The following is a 20,150-nucleotide window of genomic DNA, read 5'->3' as shown; positions in this document are numbered from 1 at the left end:
CACGGGTGGGCCCAGGGAGGTCCTTTGAAAAGTCCTGCTGAAAGGCAGCAAGCGTCGGGAGAGGAGGGGACTTAGAGGCAGCCAGGGCCACCTCTGGACAGGCCTGGAAGAGGTGGGGCCCCTGCCCGTCCCGTACACGCTTGTGAAGGGAAGAGGTTGGTGGAGGGGCATGTGCAGTCCCCATGCCCCTGTCGTGGGAGGGGCTGCGGTACCCAAAGCTGCCCCGGGTGTGTGTGTACACGCCGGGAGGCCTGTGGGTGTGATTTGTGGGTTTTGTTGGAAGATTCAATTATTTTCCAGCCTTCCCCAGGGGAGAGGCGGAGATGCTGAGCCACCGCTGGCCCCTTGTTGATGACAGCCGCGAGGCCCATGCTGCCTGCTGTGTTAGGACAAGATCGATCTCCGCCATAAAAACAAAATTAAGCCAACACCGCCCTGGCTTCTGACAGCACGCGCTCTTCCTCTAATCAGCTGCCACCCGCCCGGTTCCAGCCTTGGGAAGAAAGGAAGGGGCTGCAGGAGCAAACTTCTCACAGTGGGGAAACTGAGGCACTGAGACAGGGAGGACAACCCAAGGTCGGGGGGCAGGCCCAGGACCCCTGCTTCCCAGCAGCCACCAGGGCCAGGCAGTCAGGGTGGGCCGGTGCAGTCCAGTTGCGGGGGCTGAGCCCAGAGGATCACGGGCGCATTCCTCTGCGTGTCACCGTGGGGCCCGCAGAGCCCTCCCATGCACTCTCCCCAACTGGGGTGCAGCCCCATCTGCCCGTCTGTCCACCCATCCGCCCATCTGGGTGCATCTGTGTGGGAGGCTTCTCCAGGGCCAGGGCTGAAGCCGGCCAGACCCTTGAGAGCTGGACCCTGGACACCAGTGTGGACACTGGCTCCCGTCACCTCCTCAGAGCAGGCCTGGTGGCCTTAGCTGCCTCTGTCCTGCCCGTCCCTCCCTGTCCACCTGTGTCCAGCCAGCGCCTGCGATGTGTTGGATCATGGCCTCACAGGGACAGAGCAGGGAGGAGGACTTCGAGGTCCCTGCCCCAGGGATGTCCCGGGGTCAGGCAGTGCTCTGAGGACTGGGGAGCCCCACTGTGCTGTGCAGGGACCTGGGGGAGCAGCAGGTGAGCCAGGGCCCTCCTCTCCCCGACGGAGCCTGTATCTGCCCGACCAGGACTGCCGGCCCTTCCCAGTCTGGCCTCTGGTGTGGGCCCACAGCCAGGTGCGTTGCTACAATCCCACCTGAGCTCCCACATCAGGTGTCCTGGCTCAGGCTCACGGGAGGGGCCGAGGCGGCCTGGGGGTGGGTGTGGACCATGGCTGAGGGCTGGGCCCCTGTGTGGAACCACAGAGCAGAGCCTGGCTTCTTTGGCCTCCCTGTGGGCTTTCAGGATGGCCGGGCCCTGGCTCAGGGCAGGCAGGGTGAGCATGAGGGCCCGTCAGTGCAGGCTGTGGGGCTGGGCTCGCCTGCCGGCATGGGGGTGGGGCAGCCCGCTCGGTGACCTTGTGTGGGGGCTGGGCTGGGCCCTGGGCCGGCTCACAGGCAGCACGTGGGGAGGGGTTCTTAAGTCTCTGGACCTGGGCCCCTGCCACGTCTCTTGGCCCGGGGCACCCCCGGCTTCACGCTGCAGCTGCGGTTCTGTGTCTGCCTGAGTTTTGGAGGGGAGTGGGCGGTCCCTTTGGACCTCAGGGCAGGCAGGGCAGCCCCCGGCAGAGGCCTGTGTCAGGAAGGATTAGCCAGGCCTCCACCCGCCTGGACAGTTGAGGATTCCAGCTCTGCTGCTGAGGAGGTCAGGGGGCCTGGGGTGCAGGAGCCTGGGACCCACGTTGTGCGGCTGGGGCCAGGCACTCTATGTGTGGCCCCTCTCAGAACCCCTGCCCAGGCAGATGGCGGCCTCCAAGCCCTAACCCCAGCTGATGGGGGATCAGCTAGTGGCTGAGAGCTCAAGGGAGGGAGGGAGGGAGCAGAGGTCCAGCCTTGGGGAGCTTCAAGGAGGGATGGGTGAGAGACGGGAGCACCCCCAGCTGGGGCCAGGCCCAGGGTGAGGGAACAGCAGGTGTGTCCCAGGCCAGGAGGCCTCTGAGGTGCAGGAAGGAGAACTGGACCCCCTGGGTCAGAGTGGAAGCCCACAGCAGCCCAGTATGAGGTGGGCAGGGGCCCTGGGCCAGGGCTATGGCCGTCTGGTCTGTCTCCAGGCCCTCAGGCCACCTCCTGGCCCCTGCGCTGCCCCTTACACGGTGGCCTTCCCCGAGGCCCTGTCTTCCTGAGGACGCCCGGGACTCTAGCCCCTCTCCTCTCCCTGCGGCTCATGGCTCCCTAATCTAATTCCACGGCAGAGCCCAGAAACGCCTGCTGACCTGCTTCCGCCGAGAGCAGCAGAGCCTGTGACAGGGCCCCTGGTGGGGGCCTGGGTTGTCTCTGCGCTGACTGCATCTGATCTGGCTGGGTGTGGCCCTGGTCGTCAGTGGTCAGCTGGAGACGCATGGCCATCTCCTCAGGGACTGCCACCTCCCACGCCTGACCTTGGCCCCGGGGCTCTGCCAGGATGCCCAGCCCTGGCACCTCCCTGTCCTGGGCTCTGCAGGCCAAACTCCTCACCTGGTATGGGGGGAGGTGAGCAGCTGCCTGGGACCTTCCAGTCCTTGTTGCTGGAGCCAGTAGAGCCTGGGCAGTGGGTGGGAAGAAGGGCGGGGTTCCCCCCAGAGTGGTCATGAAGCGTGGGCATGGCCAGGACACAGGTGGCTGGTGTTCAGCCGGGGTCTGCCCACCTCCCATTCCCACAGCTGCCCCTGGTGTCCTGGCCTGGACTTGGGGATGGGAGAGCCTGTGCTGTCCTGCAGTGCGGGGCCAGTACACAGGGTGGGCTGTGTGGTCCTGGTGGCAGTGGGACCTGGAGTCCTTTCCTCAGTGGGAGCTGAGACGGTGGGGTGGGTCCTCCTTGGGCGAGGCCCCTCTCCAGGTCAGATGGCTGTCATCCCTGCAGGGCAGAATGTGGGGACAAACGTGCCCTGGGCATGGGGCCACCTCCTCCGCCACAGCTCGGTGACCGTGGAGAAAGGTCAGGCTGGGGCTGCAGCTGCATGAGGGAGACATGGAGAGCCCAACCCAGGCTCAGGAACCCACATCCTGGGCCTGGGCTGGGAGTTGTCGCTGTAAGGGATCCGGCTCGGCTCCCCTCTCCAGCCACAGGGGCTGGGTGCTGCGGGGATGAGGTGAGCTTCTGCCCCTGCTCTGGGCCACCTGCCTCTGGACTTTGGGGATCCACTCAGAGGTCCCCATAAGTAGGGATGCGGGGTGAGGGCAGGGACCACTCCAGGCCCAGCCTCGGCATCTGTGGTGGGCGCACAGCGGGGAGGCCCACCCCACACAGGGTCCTCTGGGGACAGTACCCTGCAGGCCTTCCAGTTGCGTTCTCTGGGTCCCAGGAGGGCCCTCCCGTTGGTCCTGCTCTTGTCCCGCAGCCCTGACCTGGGTCTGGTGGCCTGGGGCCTTGGGAAACACTGTTGCCTCCCCAGTGCCCTCCCATCCCCAGCTGGGAGTTCCCTCGGCCTAAATCCTCCGCCAGCTGGGCTGGAGCTGGGATTAGCACAGGGATTGGGCCCGGGGCTGGGCGGGGCTGAGGTCCTTTGCTCCCCCAGCCTTGGGAGGCGGCTGCGTCAGGGACTCCTTGGTGGCCCTGGAGGGTGGACAGGCTGGCCTGGGGGCCATCAGGACAGCAGGTGACGGTCAGGCCAATGCCAGCCGGGCCTGGGCACAGCCCTGTGGGGGCTTCGGAGGGCCCTGAGGAGGAGGAGGAAGAGGCAGAGGAGAGAAGGCCCCACGGAGGTCCTGTCGCCAGCGCTGCCACTGCCCGACCTCCTGCTGCCTGAAGGCCGGTGGGCCTCTGTGTCCTCCGTGAAGCAGGCCCGGCTGTCGTCAGGCCATGTCTGGCCCATGGCCCTCCCCCGACAGCCGGACCAAGGGAACGGTGGCCTGGCTGGCGGAGGTACTCCCCTGGGTTGGAGGGAGTGTGGTGCTGTCTTCAGAGTGGCAGCTCGGCCCCCTGGGTAAGAAGGGGCAGGGGAGTGGCCCGGGCTGAGTGCTGGCCCTGGCCAGGTGACTGGCGGGTGGGGGCTGTTCCTGGAGGTGGGGGAAGCCTGGGCCTCCATCCCATCCTGCACTCGCCTCCCCTGTCCCCCCGGGTGCTCTAGGGATCATGTGGGTCCAGCAGCGTCGGCTGGCCCTGCCCCTCAGCCGCTCAGAGGCGCGCTCAGCACACCTCGGTCTCCCAGGCACCTGCAGGGCCTGGGGGCTGAACCCAAGGGGGCGAGGGGGGATCTCAGGTGGCTCCAATGCTCTCATTGAAGGGGTCCCTTGTGCTCTGGGGGTCAGTGGTGCTTGCAGCCCAGGCGGCTGGGCTGGCATCCTGGTGCTGGACATAAGGGCCCTTGCCGTTAGGAGACTCTGCAGAGGAGACTGGCTGGGTATGGCTGGGAGGGTGGAGTGTGTGTCTTGTGGTGGCCTGTGGAGGGCCCCGGTCCGGGCTGGCCTGCCAGCTCTCTGTTCCAGCGGCAGACAGGGTCCTGTCCAGGCTGCCCTGTTGCAGGCCTCTGCCCGCCCCCTGCCCCTGTGTCCTGCCTCACCCCTCTCCTAAATCCCTGCAGCCATACCTGCGTCTTCACCTCCCATGTGTCCCGGAGAGCACAGCCCCCCATGCCATGGCTTCCATCCCTGCAATTCCCCTCTGCTCGTGATCACGTAGTAGCTTCCCCAAGAAGGCCCGGCCAGTACTGCCCTTGGTCCTCCACAACGCCCCCGCCAGGGTCCCTCAGCGTGCAGACCTGGGGTGGGGATTAACGTCTCTGTGCTTTAGCAGATGGTACCTCTGGGACCCGGGCTTTCTGTGAGCAGGTGTGCAGGAACCGAGGGGGTGAGACCAGTCTGTTCCTGGGCTGGGACAGCTGACTCTGGCCTGGACTCCCTGGACCCTGCAGCCCCCTCTCCTGGGACAAGCTACAGCAGGAGGCTGAATGGAGAGAGGAGGGGAGAGAAGGAGCGGGGCAGGCAGCCTGGGGGAGGGGAGGGGAGGGGTTGTGAAGCTCGGATCTGGCACCACAGCCTCCCAAGTCCATACTGCTGTGCAGGGCCTGGGACGCAGACATTCATGGCACCATTCATGGCCCTTGTTGCACATGAGGGGTGGGGGCTTTCCTGGAGATGCCCCAGGCAGGGGCACAGGCACTCAGGAATTCGACCGCTCCCAGGAGCCACCTGTGGCCAGGGGCGGGGGCAGGGGCATGGGGTTGCTGCCTGCTAGGCCCACCCCGCCCCTGACAAGGGGCCTCCACTGCACTATGGCCCCAGACAGCCAGCCCAGCCACCTCATCTGTCTTGCCTCGTGCCCGGCCTTCCCATTGTTGAGTTCTGTGCTGGCTCCGTCTGAGTGGTAGCTCTCGGGGCCCCAGGCCCAGCGCCGGTTACCAGGGCTGCTAGGACTGGTCCAGGAGGTGGTGGGAGTGGCAGGTGGCCGAGCAGGGTGAGGAGCAGGGCCCTCAGTTCCCAGGACCATCTGGGGAGGAGTGGCAGGGCCCAGCTGAGCTGTGTGACCCAGGCAAGCCGGCACCTGGGGTGGAGGTGGCCCTGGGCTCTGGCCTTTGCCCTGTCACTGGCAGGGCGGTGTGGGCGGGGCCGGGCGAGGTGAGGAGTGACCGTGCCTCCTCTGACGGCCGTGTTTCTCCTGTGAGGAGTGGCCGTGCCTCCGCTGACAGCCGTGTCTCTCCCGTGTCCAGTGGAGCGGTGCATGGGTGCCATGCAAGAGGGGATGCAGATGGTGAAGCTGCGTGGCGGCTCCAAGGGCCTGGTCCGCTTCTACTACCTGGACGAGCACCGCTCCTGCATCCGCTGGAGGCCCTCACGCAAGAACGAGAAGGCCAAGAGTGAGTGGGAGCCCTGGGGTGGGGACAAATCAGAGTCCCTGGGGGGACACAACGGTAGGGACCCTCCCAGGGCAGCCACTGATGGTTGAGGAGCAGCGAGACCCTAGGCCTGGACACCTCTGGGCTCAGTGGCCTTGGGGATCTGCAGTGACCTCGGGCTGTGGGGTAGGAGGGATCCAGGCCCCCTGCCCGCCTGGCAGAGCTCCCTGGGACTCAGTGAGGACCGAGTAGCACTGTGCCCAGCCCTGTGCTGAGTGCTGGGCTGGAAGGAGGGGCACAGCATAGTCCATCTAGCTGGGGAGGTCACAGCTCCCCATAAACAGAAACGACCCCCACAGAGGTAGGCTGATGGATGGGCATGGGTGCAAACAGTGGCTCAGGCAGCCACTGGGCATGGCTGCTGGAGGGAGCAGGGGCCACCCGAGATGGAGGCTCTGTGCAGGGGGTGGGTGGGGAGAGTTGAGGCACACAGGGAACGGGTAGGGTCCCACGGTTTGGGGAGAGACATGGCAGTCCTCAAGGGCTGGGATCAGGGCGCAGCCAGGGTTTCTGATGGTCAGGACCCAGGCATGCCAGGCAAGGCCTCAGCCCAGCAGTTGCCAAGCGTGTAGCCACTTTGGGCCCCTGGAGAGAGTCGCGCTGCGGAGCCCCCAGGGGGACCTGAGGTCACAAGAGCCTCGATGCACCTGAGCGCGGAGCTGGGGGTCCCTGGAGCCGCTGTCCCCACCTGCGGCGCTGGAGCCCTGGAGGTGGCCAGGGGCTTCCTTGGAATGTGGAGACGTGCTGGTTAAACGTGCAGCCCCGGGCCAGCCGGGCACTGGGGGCTGCAGGTGGAGGGAGGTGGATGCTCTCCCTCGTGGGGGCGTGTCTTTTCCATAGGAAAGGGAAAGGGGGAGGGACACGGGTCAGCAGTGGGGGGCTGTGCAGTCTTGCAGATCTTCACCCTTGGTTCTTGAACTCTGGACCCTGAGCCCTGCCGAGGGTCCCGCAAAGGTGGGCAAGGAGCTCCCGGCTGCTTGGTCTCCGCTGTGTTGGGGCTGCCAGCAGGGGGACGCTGGGCCCCCGGGGACCTGACCCGTGCTCCCTCCCCACCCCGCAGTCTCCATCGACTCCATCCAGGAGGTGAGTGAGGGGCGGCAGTCGGAGGTCTTCCAGCGCTATCCTGACGGCAGCTTCGACCCCAACTGCTGCTTCAGCATCTACCACGGCAGCCACCGCGAGTCGCTGGACCTGGTCTCCACCAGCAGCGAGGTGGCGCGCACCTGGGTCACTGGCCTGCGCTACCTCATGGCCGGCATCAGCGACGAGGACAGCCTGGCTCGCCGCCAGCGCACCAGGGACCAATATCCTTGGGCACCTATCGGGCAATGCAGACCCGGGGACCGGCCCCTTGGCTGCTCACCCTGGGGGGGCCTGTCCTTTGCAGGGTCACACACTGGGGAAGTGGCCGGTAGGCTGGGGTCCCCTATTCCTTCCTCCCTAGGCCAGAGGGTGGAGGTGTCAGGGCTGGGCCCATGGATCGCTGTTGGCCCCTAACTCGGCACCAAAGTGGCTGAAGCAGACGTTTGACGAGGCCGACAAGAACGGGGATGGCAGCCTGAGCATTGGCGAGGTCCTGCAGCTGCTGCACAAGCTCAACGTGAACCTGCCCCGGCAGAGGGTGAAGCAGATGTTCAGGGTGAGCTGGGGGGAGCCCTACCTGGGCTCCAGAGCCAGGGCTGCACGGGGGCTGTGCTTGTGTGGCTGGGAGCCTACCAGCCCTGACTGAGCTGGAGGAGACCCTGGCAGTGCCCTCAAGCTGCACAGAGTAGCTGGCTGCTGAGGATGGGGCTGTCTGACCAGCCACCCCACAGCCTATGGCAGGCAGGCAGGTGGGTGCCCAGGTGCTGCCTCTTTGCAGCTGGGCCAGGGGCTGCTCTGCCAGCTCTGGGGAAAGTGGTCGGGGCACCTGGCACAGGCCCTGCCAGGTGAGCGGACTGGGCATTCAGGGCAGGTGCCCAAATGAAGCTGCACCCCCTTCCCAGGCCCCAGCCCCGCAGCCTCGAGGGGGGTACACCAGCCCTGGCAGGGCCCAGTCTGATGCGCAGCAGCTCTTGTTACTTTCCCCATGCCGCCCTCGCCCAACCACCCTGATGTTAGGAGTTATGAAAATGCAGCCTTCAGCTGAGCTGCGGCCTTTATTGTCTGTAATTAGTTTCTGTTTCCGGAAAGCCTGCTGGGCCGGGGGAGAGAAACTCTGCCCGTCAGCAGGTCCTGGTTCCGGGCGGTGCTGGCTGAGCCAGCAAACCAGGCCCTGGGGCCTTGCTGCTTTGCTGCAGCTTGGAAAGCGGGTTCTGTGGGTGCAAGTGCCAGGCCCTGGGGTCTCTGACACGCACATACACGCACACACAGGCACACGCATGCACGTGCATAAATACACGCACACACATGCACATACACATATGCACACAGGCACACACATGCACACACACACACACGCATACACATGCTCACAGCCTGACAGCTCCGCCGTGTCCAGCGCCTGCCAGCTCCTGCCAGCTCCTGCCAGCTGCTGCCTGTTCTCACTGTAGATGGCTGGTCATGCCTGGCTGGAGCAAGGGAAGCTGGCCTGCTCACAGGACAGGGTGTGTGCGTGAGTTAGCGGCTGGGTGCTCGCAGACACTCTGGGGACTGCCCGGGGCTTGTGAAGGCCCCAGTGGGGACACAGTCTGCCTGGGCTGTGGGGGCTGGCAGGTGGCTGAGTCTGCATGTCTGCGCCCCTTCTCCCTGCCTGCCTGGGGCCATCCCCAGCCACATTTTGGGCTCAGGGGCAGCTCTGGGGCCAGCAGGTCCCTCCACAGAGTTGAGGCTGTGCCAGGGCCCGGGCAGCAGGGTGGCTTAGGGTGCAGGCTCCAGAGTGGCCTCTGAGTGGGAGGAGACAGATGCCCCTCACTGAATCCAGCATGAGTGTGCGTGGTTTCTGGGGCCTGAAGGTCCAGCCAGACCTCCCTAAGGGAACCCCAGGCAGGCGGAAGCAGGGACAGTCTGCAGGGCTGGCTCTGGAGAGGAATGGCGAGGTAGCTGCTGCGGTCAGGTCACCGGCCTGGCACTCCAGCCCTATGCAGTGGAGGCCCAGTGGCCCTGGTCTTTGGTGGTCAAGACAGCTGGAGACGGCCCCAGTTTCAGAGCGCTGGGCCTCCCCGCCCATCTGTACTGCATCCTCTCTGGGCCCTGCAGAGCTGAGAGAAGGAGCCTGCAGCCAGGCTGGAGGGGCTCTGAGAAGTGGCATCAGCTTCGCTGTAGAGAAATCTGGAGATGGCTCCCATTGCCTGGCACGGCCTAATCAGAGAGACCTGCATGGTGGATAAACACTTGGCTTGAGGCTAATTTCATCAAACCTAAGATAAGGCTGGAAGTGGGCTGGACCCAGTGGGGCCTAATTGCCAGAGTGTGCTGGGCGGGCACCGAGGCAGGCTCAGCCAAAGTGCACGTTCAACAGCAGTGGCTTCCCTTTGTGGAAAGAAAAGATGCCACGTGACTGTGTCAGGGGTGTTCTAGGGTTGGGCTCAGGCCCCGAGGGCCTCACTGTCCGAGCATTTTTGTTCCTGCTCAGTGGTGAGTGGCTCACCCTGGCACATAGCCACTCTGTGGAGGGGGCCGCATCTCTGCCCAGCTCAGCCACAGGCCCTGGGAGGGCCTCTGGCCTGGGCTTTGTCCCATGGCCCCTGGGAGGACCATCAGCCCAGGCTCTGTCCCACAGGGGCCCTTTGAGCTGCAGTGTGTCCCCTCATGGCTGTCCTGGGTGCAGTGAGTGGGCACCCCCAGACTTGGGGCTACCCTCACACCTCGCACCAGGCACCCCGGGGCTTCATCTGGTGTGTGCTGGGCCCAGTGCATATGGCTTTAGCTGGGCCCTTCATGCCACGCTGGCCTCATCCCAGCCTTGGTGTGGGCACACAGCCTGTCCCTGGGGTCCTGACCCACCTTCATGCCAAGCCGTGGGTGTAGGGCATGTGGCAGCCAGGGCTCTGCCCTGGGGACAGGGACAAAGGGGCTGATGGGGCCACCTGACTGGTGACTCCCCTGGCTCAGAGGGGATCCCAGGGGAGCTGGCACCACCACCCCTGGCCACCCCAGATCGTGGCCACGGGAGGAGGCAAGGCTGGTCCCCAGTGGCAGGCTGGTGGCTGCTGCTGTCCATGGTGCTGAGCCGGCCCCGGTTCCTGCTCAGCTGAGGCACATCTGCAGGCTGAGGCGGGGCCCTGGGTACTCTCCTGTGGACCAGGACATTAAGCTGTCCTGAGAGACATGGCCAGCGTGCAGGTGGCCCTTTGTAGCCTGCTTCCTCGACCCCACTCTGGGCTCCTCGCAGGCCCCCTTGGAGCCCCTGGGTGGGCTGCTGAGAGCACGCCGTCCTCAGCCTGTGTGGGCTCTGGGAAGAGGACCTGGCGGGGCTTGTCTGGAAGCCCAAATCACGAAGCCTTTAGACTACTGCTGTGGTGGATGCAGCACCTCCTCGACTTCTGGAGGTATTTCCTGCTTCTCAGGGCACCCAGTCTGGGGCTTCCGTGGAGGCCCGAGGACTCAGCCAGTGTAGGCGGACACCCGCTGGCTGGGTGTCGGTGTGGCCAGGCCTGGGGTGAGCAGGCACAGGGCGGAACCCTGCCTTCAAGGCATATCTGATCAGCCCGTCCCATCTCTGGCCACATCCTCAGTGGGGGGCCAGGGCCGAAGTGACAGCAGGCGGCTCACTGGGAGCGTAGGACCCCTCAAGATGCTGAGCAGCTGGGCAGGTGTGAAACGAGCTGTCAGGGCTGCCCCTGCCTGAAATGTTGAACTCTGGAACTCTTTGAAGAGCAGGGCTAGGCACTGCGTCCCTTTGGGCCTGGTGTTCCTCGTGAGTAGGGGCTGAGCTGGGGTGTCACACTGGGGCCATGTCACCTCCAAGCAGGTCATGCTCTCACCCTGCCCTGCCCAGCCCTGGGCTCCCATACCCTTGTGAGGCAAAGTCCTCAATCCTTAGGGCTCAAGGATTTCAAGCATCCCCTTCCATGGGGACTTTATTGCTGCCATGGGATTCCCATGGCCCCTGTAGCACCTTGGGTTTCTGCTGGGATGCCCAGCCTCCAGCCCAGTGTGTGTTGTTGACCCCCGTGTGGGGGGCGTTGACTCCCGTGTGGGGGGGCGCTGACTCCCGTGTGGGTGGCGCTGACTCCCGTGTGGGGGGGCGCTGACTCCCGTGTGGGGGGGCGCTGACTCCCGTGGGGGGGGCGCTGATTCCCGGGTGGGGGGGGCGCTGACTCCCGTGTGGGGGGGCGTTGACTCCCGTGTGGGGTAGCACTGACTCCCGTGTGGGGGGGCACTGACTCCCGTGTGGGGGGCGTTGACTCCCGTGTGGGGGGGCGTTGACTCCCGTGTGGGTGGCGCTGACTCCCGTGTGGGTGGCATTGGCTCCCGTGTGGGGGGCGTTGGCTCCCGTGTGGGGGGCGTTGACTCCCGTGTGGGGGGCGTTGACTGCCGTGTGGGGGAGGTGTTGACTCCTGCGTGGGTGTTGTTGACTCCCGTATGGGTGGTGTTGGCTTCCGTGTGGGGGGCGTTGGCTCCCGTGTGGGTGGTGTTGACTCCCGTGTGGGTGGTGTTGACTGCTGTGTGGGGGAGGTGTTGACTCCTGCGTGGGTGTTGTTGACTCCCGTATGGGTGGTGTTGGCTTCCGTGTGGGTAGTGTTAACTGCTGTGTTGGGTGAGTATATGGAGGTGGCTGTGGGTTGAAGGTGAAAAGCATATGGCTTCAGGCAGGTGCGTCAGTTCTGCATTTTCATGGGGCTGTCCTCTTGGTGGGTGGGCCCGTGCCCTGGGGAGTGATTGGAGGCCGTGACAAGGGCAGTGGAGTAGAGGAGGGTGGGCTTGCGTGTTGGTCTTGACTGGGGAGTGGGGTGGTCCTGAAGGACCCCTGTGCATGCAGCCCTGGTCGAGGTGCCAATGGGGACCCAAGGCCTTGCATTGCAGGAAGCGGACACGGATGACCACCAAGGGACGCTGGGTTTTGAAGAATTCTGTGCCTTCTACAAGATGATGTCCACCCGCCGGGACCTCTACCTGCTCATGCTGACCTACAGCAACCACAAGGACCACCTGGATGCCGCCAGCCTGCAGCACTTCCTGCAGGTGGAGCAGAAGGTGTGCTGCCCGGGCAGGTGTTGGGGGGCCAGCCATCAGGCCTCGCCTTCTGTTCTGAGCTTTGAGCTTCATTCAGGGGACAGTGGTGATGGGGGAGCTGCCTGAAGCTATCCCAGGCCAGGGATGGGCTACCTGGGCTCATGCCCCTGCTCTGAGATGGAGAGATTAGGGTGGGGCAGGTCACAGCCTGGCATTTGAGAGCCCCCCATGTTGGCTTTAGTTTTGATATTACAGGGTGCGCCCTATGGGGCAGCCAAGTAGGTAGGGAAAGTTTGTGGTTTCTCCTCCAGGGGCCTCTGAATGGCTTGGTCCTGACTGTGGACACCCTGCGCCTCCCACAGCTTGACCATGCCTCCTGCCTTGGTGTCGAGCATCTTGTGGACTAGGGTTCTGTGGCCCAGCCTTTGAGACCTGCCCCTGTGTTCCAGTCACATGGGTCTGGCTGACTCGCTCCCCTAGGGTGCCAGGCCCGCCACAATATCCACTCACCTGTTTGTCCGGCAGACACTCAGATGCCTCCTGGAATCCAGAGGGGCATGCTCAGCCCTTTATCTAGACCCCAAGAAACCCTGGCCATCCTTAGAGACCAATGCTAAGGCCAAGTGCTCTCTGGACACTGCCCCACTGACCAGGGACCTCATTTCCAGAGGTTCAGGGCTCTGGCCATCTTGTATCAGGCCTGGGCAGCGACTGGGTACCGCATGCCCTGGTGGTAGGAGTTACAGGTCCAGCCAGGCAGCGGAGGGGAAGGCCAGAGCCCCAGTGGGGACAGGGATCCATGGGAGGGGCTCAGACTGTGTGTGACCATCCTCCAGCCTCGTGGGAGTGCAGGTGAGGACCCTGGACCCTCCTCAGGGAGGAGAGCAGGGACAGGGCAAGCCTTAGGGGACCAAGATGCCTCGGCCTGCGGGTGCTGCTTAGGGACCTCCACTCTACTGGCCACCTGCGCCGCGTCAGCCTCTCGGTGATGGTCTGAGGGCGAGGATGGGAGTGGCAGGAGGAGCCTTGGGAATCCCAGGTAGGGTCTGGGTGGGTTTTACCCAGGATCTCCCAGCAGTACCCCACCCCCAAGCTTACCACAAACCCAGAGCTGGCCTTTGGGGCTGTCCCTGGGCCTGAGCTCCCGGGATGCCCCCACCTGGCCGGGGCAGCTTGCCAGGCTCCATCCCGTGGCAGCCGCTTCTCCAGTCCTGCAGGCATGACACCCGGGACGCACGGCCCAGGCAGGGGAAGCTAGCACCAGTTGGCTAGACCCCACTGTCTCGGATGCCCTGTGCCCTGGCCACCAGGGGCGGCACCAGCATGTGTCTGTGGGTGACCTGGCTGCAGATAGTAGGTCCTCTGTCCCAGTAAAGGCAGAGGTGGGAACGGGGCCTGGATGGGGGATTGGCAGGCAGAAGTGACCCTTCCCTCCCTGACCTTTGCCCCAAGCCTTGTGGAACCCTCTCTGCACTCAGGAGCCAGAGTCCTCCAGCCGGCAACTGGTGCCCTTTGCCTGGCCTCCTGGTTGCTGGGCCTCCCCAGGGGCCCACAGCTGGCTCTGGGCTCCCCCACCTGTTACCTCACCATGTTCCCAGGGACCTCCAAGAAGCCGTGTCAGTGGGCTGGGCAGCTCCTGGCCCAGCTGCACCATAGCGCCCTGGAGGTCCCTTGGCCTGTGGTGCCTGGGGCGGCCTGGGCTGGGCCGGACTGTGGTGCTCAGATCTCTTGGGAGGGTTAGTGTGTGACGGCTTGGGCAGATAGTGGGAGGGGCTGGATAAGGGGGCTGCCTCTGCCTGCCTGGCTCTGCCAAGGGGGCATGAAGATTCTTGCTCTTCTGTACCCACCCACACATGGCCTCTGCTCCGTGCCAGGCCCACTCTGGGTCACAGCTCTCACACTGGTGTGGGGTGGTCCAGCTGATGAGGTCAGAGGCCCCTCCCGTGCCGTGAGAGTTCATAGTCAGAGCAAGCCATCCAAAAGCCACGTGATTCACGGTAGTCCCAAGTCATGTGACACTGGGGCTGGCTGGCCATGGTCATCCCTGGTGTAATCAGAGACAGGCAGGGGACAGTAGTGATGGGGGAGCTGCCTGAGGTTATCCCAGGCCAGGGATGGGCTGCCTGGGCTCATGCTCCTGCTCTGGCCTAGATGGCGGGTGTGACCCTCGAGAGCTGCCAGGACATCATCGAGCAGTTTGAGCCATGCCCAGAAAACAAGAGTAAGGGGCTGCTGGGCATTGATGGTGAGTGGGGCGCTGCCCTCAGGCCAGCTGTCCTGGGATGCTGGAGGGGCAACGAGGGCCCAACCTGTGGGCCGGGACAGGTGCTCTGTGTTCTGTGTGGCATGGGGGCAGGTGGTCATGAGACGAGGCTGGTGGCGGGCTGACATGGCCTCTACGCCACGCCGTCCTGCAGGCTTCACCAACTACACCAGGAGCCCTGCTGGTGACATCTTCAACCCTGAGCACCACCATGTGCACCAGGACATGACGCAGCCGCTGAGCCACTACTTCATCACCTCGTCCCACAACACCTACCTCGTGGGTGACCAGCTCATGTCCCAGTCACGGGTGGACATGTACGCTTGGGTCTTGCAGGCTGGCTGCCGCTGCGTGGAGGGTAAGCCCTGGACCTTGGGTGATGGCCGTGGGCTGGCATCTGCTGTGGGAGATGGGCTGCACCTGAGGAGCCCCTGGGGGGATCTCTGGGCAGGGGCTGGGAAGGCCTCTTCTGTGTCCCTCACTGAGCAATGGGACAGGCCCTCTTTTGGTCGAAGCTCAGCCTGCCTGGGCTCACTGTGGCTAGGCCCCTGGGGCTGACCAAGGCCTGCCCGCCTGCAGTGGACTGCTGGGATGGGCCCGACGGGGAGCCCATTGTGCACCATGGCTACACTCTGACTTCCAAGATCCTCTTCAAAGACGTCATTGAAACCATCAACAAATATGCCTTCATCAAGAATGAGTGAGTGGCTGGGCCTAGCGGGGCTGGCCCCAGAGGTGGGCAGGGTAGGGTCTCCAGGCTCTAGCTCTTCCTGCCACACCCACATGTCCTTTCTTTGGGAGCAGTGACTGTGGTGACCAGGGGGCTGGTTTCATTCTGGCATCTCTGGTTGAGGAGAAAGGGGCAGGGAGAGAGTGTGGCCGCAGGTCTAGGCAGGGGCTTCACAGGAGCAGCTCGTCCACACGCCTGGTGGCACCTCCCGGTGTCAGTGCCCACAGCAGCTGTGGCTCCCACACTCATCACCCCTGAGAAGCCACTCTGTGTCCAGACTCAATTTGCTGTCACTCAGCTGTGGCTGTGGACACTATTGAAGAAAATCCAGAAATTAGTTTCTGGAATTAGAAGGCCGCCTCCCCGTGTGCTTTGAATTACCTTCAAGTCTTGGCTACATGAGGCTCGCAGGTGGGCAAGGAGCTAATTGCATGAAGGAAGAGAGGAGAAGCAAGATTGATTTAGGAAACAGAAGTAGATGGGCCTCTCCTGGAAGAGCTGGTCCTTGCTGTCACAGTCTCGAGCTGGCCCCATCCCTGGGACTGTAGGTGGGAAGGGCATTGCAAGGCACAGGGGCGGGGATGGGGGGAGGACAGATGAGCTGGGAGGAGCCAGGGGCCTGCTGGGATCTCAGGACAGAGTTGCACCTATGACCAGTGTAATCTGTGCAGGCACAATGTTCTCCTGCAGGCCCTGGGCTTCAGGCCTCAGTTTCTTGTCTGAGAAGTGGGGGAATGAGCCCCTGCGCCCTGCCTGCCCACTCCACATCACAGGACTTGCTCATCTCTTGCCCTGGTTCATGCCCTCTTGCTCTGGGTCACTTACATTTTCTGAAAGAATCATGGCTGCCTTTTGGTAAAAATCCAAGTAAAACATACACATGGTTAAAAATGAAGCTGAAAAGCTTATAATTAAAAGTCCCTGCTATACTCCCCATTCTGCACTGTGCAGGTAATAACCATGTTCTACCAGATGGTGTGTGCCAGGCTTATGTCTCCTTCTTTATGGGACCAATGTCAGGACCCCAGGGCCATTCAGAGGACAGTGTCCCCAGTATCTAGGTCAAAAGGATTCTATTTCCCAGCCTATCTATAGCTCCACACTGTACCTTGGTTTTGTCCACATCATTTTAAAACCATGACTTTTTCAAATGTTCCTTTTGTTTTCCTGGAGTTTCTCATTGCCTTTGTTTTCTTATTGGGGAAAGCAGCTCATGCTGTCTTTACCAGTCCCTAAGATTCTCCCAGCTCCTTTCCCATCCACTCTGTTGCTTTTCAAAGCCATTGACGGGTGGGCCAGCTCCCAGAGTTGCTGGTAATCCCAGCTATCCTGGGTTCCTGGTGAAGACCCCTCCTCATTCAATGGTTTAGATGACCTGGGATCTTGCAGAGGTGGGGCCTACCCATCCTCTGAGGCCCTGGCCTCATCCTGCTCTTTCTGCCTTGGGGCCACAGGTACCCAGTGATCCTGTCCATCGAAAACCACTGCAGTGTCATCCAGCAGAAGAAAATGGCCCAGTATCTGACTGACATCCTTGGGGACAAGCTGGACCTGTCATCAGTGAGCAGTGAAGATGCCACCACACTCCCCTCTCCACAGATGCTCAAGGGCAAGATCCTCGTGAAGGTGAGTGAGCCCCTGCCCTCCTGGGACCAGCTCACACAGAGTCTCGGGCCTGCAGCAGTGCCCTGCTCCAGACAGGCAGGGGCATCATGCCATCCGTGGGCATATCTGGGGGGCTGAGGGCTGGCCACGCTCCTGACCTGGCCTCCATCTCCCCATGATGGTCACTCTGGCTCAGGCCCCTCATGCACATCCAGGCCTTTCCCTTCACACTGCTGCAGCCACAGGGAGCTGGCCAGTCTGGCCCCTGCCCCATGGCTGAGATGCCAAAACTGAGCTTGAGAAAAGGCCCCTCTCCTTGGCCGGCGGCTCTTTGTGGGTGCCAGGTACTGGCTTCCCAGCATTTTCTCCAGGGCCCCTCCCATCGTGCACCTCCTCCCCCAGGGGAAGAAGCTCCCAGCCAACATCAGCGAGGATGCGGAGGAAGGCGAGGTGTCTGATGAGGACAGCGCTGATGAGATTGACGATGACTGCAAGCTCCTCAATGGGGATGTGAGTCGGGCTGGGGGTGGGGGGGTGGGTGGAGCCTGCAGTTCCCAAGAACAGCTGTCCGTCCTTGCTGTTGGGGCAAGTTAGAAAGGGAGGCATCCGGGAGAGAGGGACATTGGGGCAGATTCGCACAGCGGCCCGGGGCCTGGGGGGTCCTCCCTGCCCACCCACCCCTCTGCATGAGAGCTGCAGTCCTGCCTCTTCCCAGTTTCAGCTCCCACATTTGAGCTGACTCTTGGGGTACCATCCACTCCCCCTGCCCTGTCCTCTTGGCCCCTCAGTAAGTGGGGGCAGCACTGGGGGCTGGGTCCCACGCCAGACTCCACCCCATTCCCACCAGCCCCTGGCACCTGGCCCACCCAGGCCCTGGCACAGGATTTCCCAGCTTCCCGCCCTTTTCCCCACCAAGTCTGGCTGGACGCTGGGTGGCTGGTAGTCCTGCCCAGCCACCCCCGTGGCCAGTGCTGGCCTCATCTCCCAGCAGTGCCATCTCTAAGGTCAACTCTGATATGGGGGTCCCACCAGCAGTCACCTCCACAGAGCGCTGTCACTGTGTCCCCGCCAGGGCCGGGGCGGGGGGCTGCAGAGTCGGGAGGGTCCTGTGAGGTGTTGGGCTCGGGGGCGCCGATCTCCTCTCCTCTGGACACTGCTCTGGGGCCGCTGCTGCGAGGCAGGGAAGGCCGTTGCTTCCAGAGGGGCCATGCATGGGGAGATAATTGTGCAGCGTGCTCCTGGCCACGCGGCCAACCATTTTAGAAACTCCTGAGGCAGCAGCACTCTTCCTGCCTGGGATGTGCGGCACACGCCTCTGTGTGGCCCACGTGATGGCAAAGGCAGCTCCACGGTGCTCCTGGCTTTGTGCCCACTCCAACCTGGCACCAGAGGCGTCTGACACCCAAGTCCCAGACCCTGTCCTCAAGGATTCCAAGTTCATCAGGGGCACCCGGGGGGCTGCACTGGCAGGGAAGGGCGTCCAACCCAGCTCAGAGGCTGCCCTGAAGTCTGCCCCTGGCCCTGCCATCTCCTGAGGCACATGGCGGCCAGTGGTGGGACTCCAGACCCTGTGCCACCTGCTGGCACACTGACCTCCCAGGCCACAGGGCCAGAAGCCGCACAGGCTCTGCTGGGGGCCCCTGGGCAGACTCGTGCTGCTGGAGGAGTCAGGTGGGCCTGGGTTCCCGTCCTGCCTGTGGCTGCCTGCAGGCCCTGAGGTGAATCACACACCTTCCCTGAGCCTGGGGTGGGCAGAGTGCTGTGACCCTGGGGGTTGTCATTGCCACTACTCGCAGGGCTGGGGACAGATGCCAACAGGCCGACCTCTGGCTCCTGCAGGCATCCACCAATCGAAAGCGTGTAGAAAACACTGCTAAGAGGAAACTGGATTCCCTCATCAAAGAGTCGAAGATTCGGGACTGTGAGGACCCCAACAACTTCTCCGTCTCCACACTGTCCCCATCTGGAAAGCTCGGACACAAGGTAGAAGCCAAAAAGGTGACACCCCTGATGCCGACAGGCCCCCCCGACAGCCAGCCTGTGGGCCAGCCAGGGCCCCCGAACGTATGCTCTGTGCACACTCACACCTGTGCACACACAAATCTGCACACAAGCATACCTCTGTACACACCTCCGCACACACCTGCATGATCCATACCCACCTACCAGCGGGGTCTCAAAGCCCAGCCAGTCGTTGAGAGCTGCCCAGCTGGGGGGACACGACTGCCTTCCCTGCCCAGCGCCCCTGCCTAGAGCTGCCTGTGGCCATGTGGGGAAGTTTCCACGTGGAGCGAATGGCCCTCAGGGGCTGTCATGGCAGACACAATGGAGTGTGTGTGGGGTGAGAGGTGACAGGCAGGGTGGGCCGGGTCCTGCGGTCACAGAGCCTCCTTGTAGACCTCGAAGGAACCAGGAGCTGTGGCCGGTGGATCCCGCAGTCCTGCTGTGGGTGGGACAGAGTGGGGAGCGTGGGTGGGCCCTACAGACCCTCCAGAGGGTGACAGTGCTGGTGGGCGCCCGTGCTGGGGACACGGTCTCCTGGCGCCTGGAGAGCCCTACCGTGCCCTGTGGCACCGGCTCGTTCTGCCTGTCCCTGCAGGGACCTTGCTGTTTTCCTAACCCTTGGGGAGGGTGGGAAGGTGACTTCTCCCTGGCCAAGTGGGGGTGCTGTGTCCCCTTCCAGGACCAGTATTTTTAGACTCAGGTGTTTGCGTTTCCGCCCACGGGCCTCGGAGCACTCGGCACAGCTGACACCGCAGGAGAGCTCGAGGAACATGCCCTGTGCAGGTGGCTCTTGCAGGGCCCGAGCTGAGAGGCGTTCCTTTATTTTTATCCCAAGGTGTCTAGGTGGGGGAGAGTGGCCATCTGTGGCTCTGCTGGGCAGCCAGCTGGGCCTGTGCAAAACCTGGAGATGCATCTGCGGGTCCAGGAGAGTGGTCCCCTGCAGACCTCAGGTCTGAGCGGCTGCTGGGGGTCTGTGCTCAGGGAAGGCTTCCTGCAGGAGGAGGAGGGGCTCAGGCACAGCCGCGAAGGTTGGGGGAGGAGCGGGAATCCCCCCTGATGAGATGCACTCCTTGCCTGGTGTGGACACACACCCCAGAAGGGTCCCAGAGTCTTTGGTACAGGCGAGGGGCGGAGCTGATCCCAAGGCCAGGCCGGGACGCGTTCAGCCCTGGAGCTCACGGGGGGCGTAGCCCAGGTAAAGGGGGTGTCTGTGCGCTGGGGGTCGTGGGGATGGCAAATCCCACTGAGGGATACTTGTGTCTCTCTGTCCCCCTGGGGTAGCCAGTGTCCCCTCTGCCCATGAACCTTGAGGACATGAGACCTCAACTCACGGGTCCCTGAGGCCCGGGGGCAGCAGGAATGGGTATCTTGGGGAGAGAAGCCGGATGGGTAAGGAGGGGCCCCACCCCCAGAGAGCTGGGGAGAGAAGCCGGTGGGTAAGGAGGGGCCCCACCCCCAGAAAGCTGAGCACAACCCGGTGAGTGCTTGTGCAGCCAACAGCCTCGC

The 20,150-nt window shown here is 63.5% G+C and overlaps 1 protein-coding gene across 1 annotated transcript in view; it reads left to right on the top strand.

The window, feature by feature from the left end:
• The window catches only part of PLCH2 (phospholipase C eta 2), a 64,168-nt gene that overhangs the window by 31,492 nt on the left and 12,526 nt on the right, over window positions 1-20,150 (top strand). The window contains exons 2-11 of the mRNA XM_034953537.3: window positions 5,761-5,907; window positions 7,007-7,250; window positions 7,456-7,585; window positions 11,893-12,063; window positions 14,194-14,287; window positions 14,460-14,663; window positions 14,885-15,005; window positions 16,490-16,661; window positions 17,043-17,150; window positions 18,480-18,623. Of these exons, the coding sequence (XP_034809428.1) occupies window positions 5,761-5,907; window positions 7,007-7,250; window positions 7,456-7,585; window positions 11,893-12,063; window positions 14,194-14,287; window positions 14,460-14,663; window positions 14,885-15,005; window positions 16,490-16,661; window positions 17,043-17,150; window positions 18,480-18,623 (1,535 nt within the window). The remainder of the gene's footprint in view (window positions 1-5,760; window positions 5,908-7,006; window positions 7,251-7,455; window positions 7,586-11,892; window positions 12,064-14,193; window positions 14,288-14,459; window positions 14,664-14,884; window positions 15,006-16,489; window positions 16,662-17,042; window positions 17,151-18,479; window positions 18,624-20,150) is intronic.

The sequence above is a fragment of the Pan paniscus genome, chromosome 1 (genome assembly GCF_029289425.2).
Source record: "Pan paniscus chromosome 1, NHGRI_mPanPan1-v2.0_pri, whole genome shotgun sequence".
NCBI classification, from domain to species: domain Eukaryota; kingdom Metazoa; phylum Chordata; class Mammalia; order Primates; family Hominidae; genus Pan; species Pan paniscus.
This window is presented reverse-complemented; position numbering and strand designations above follow the sequence as displayed.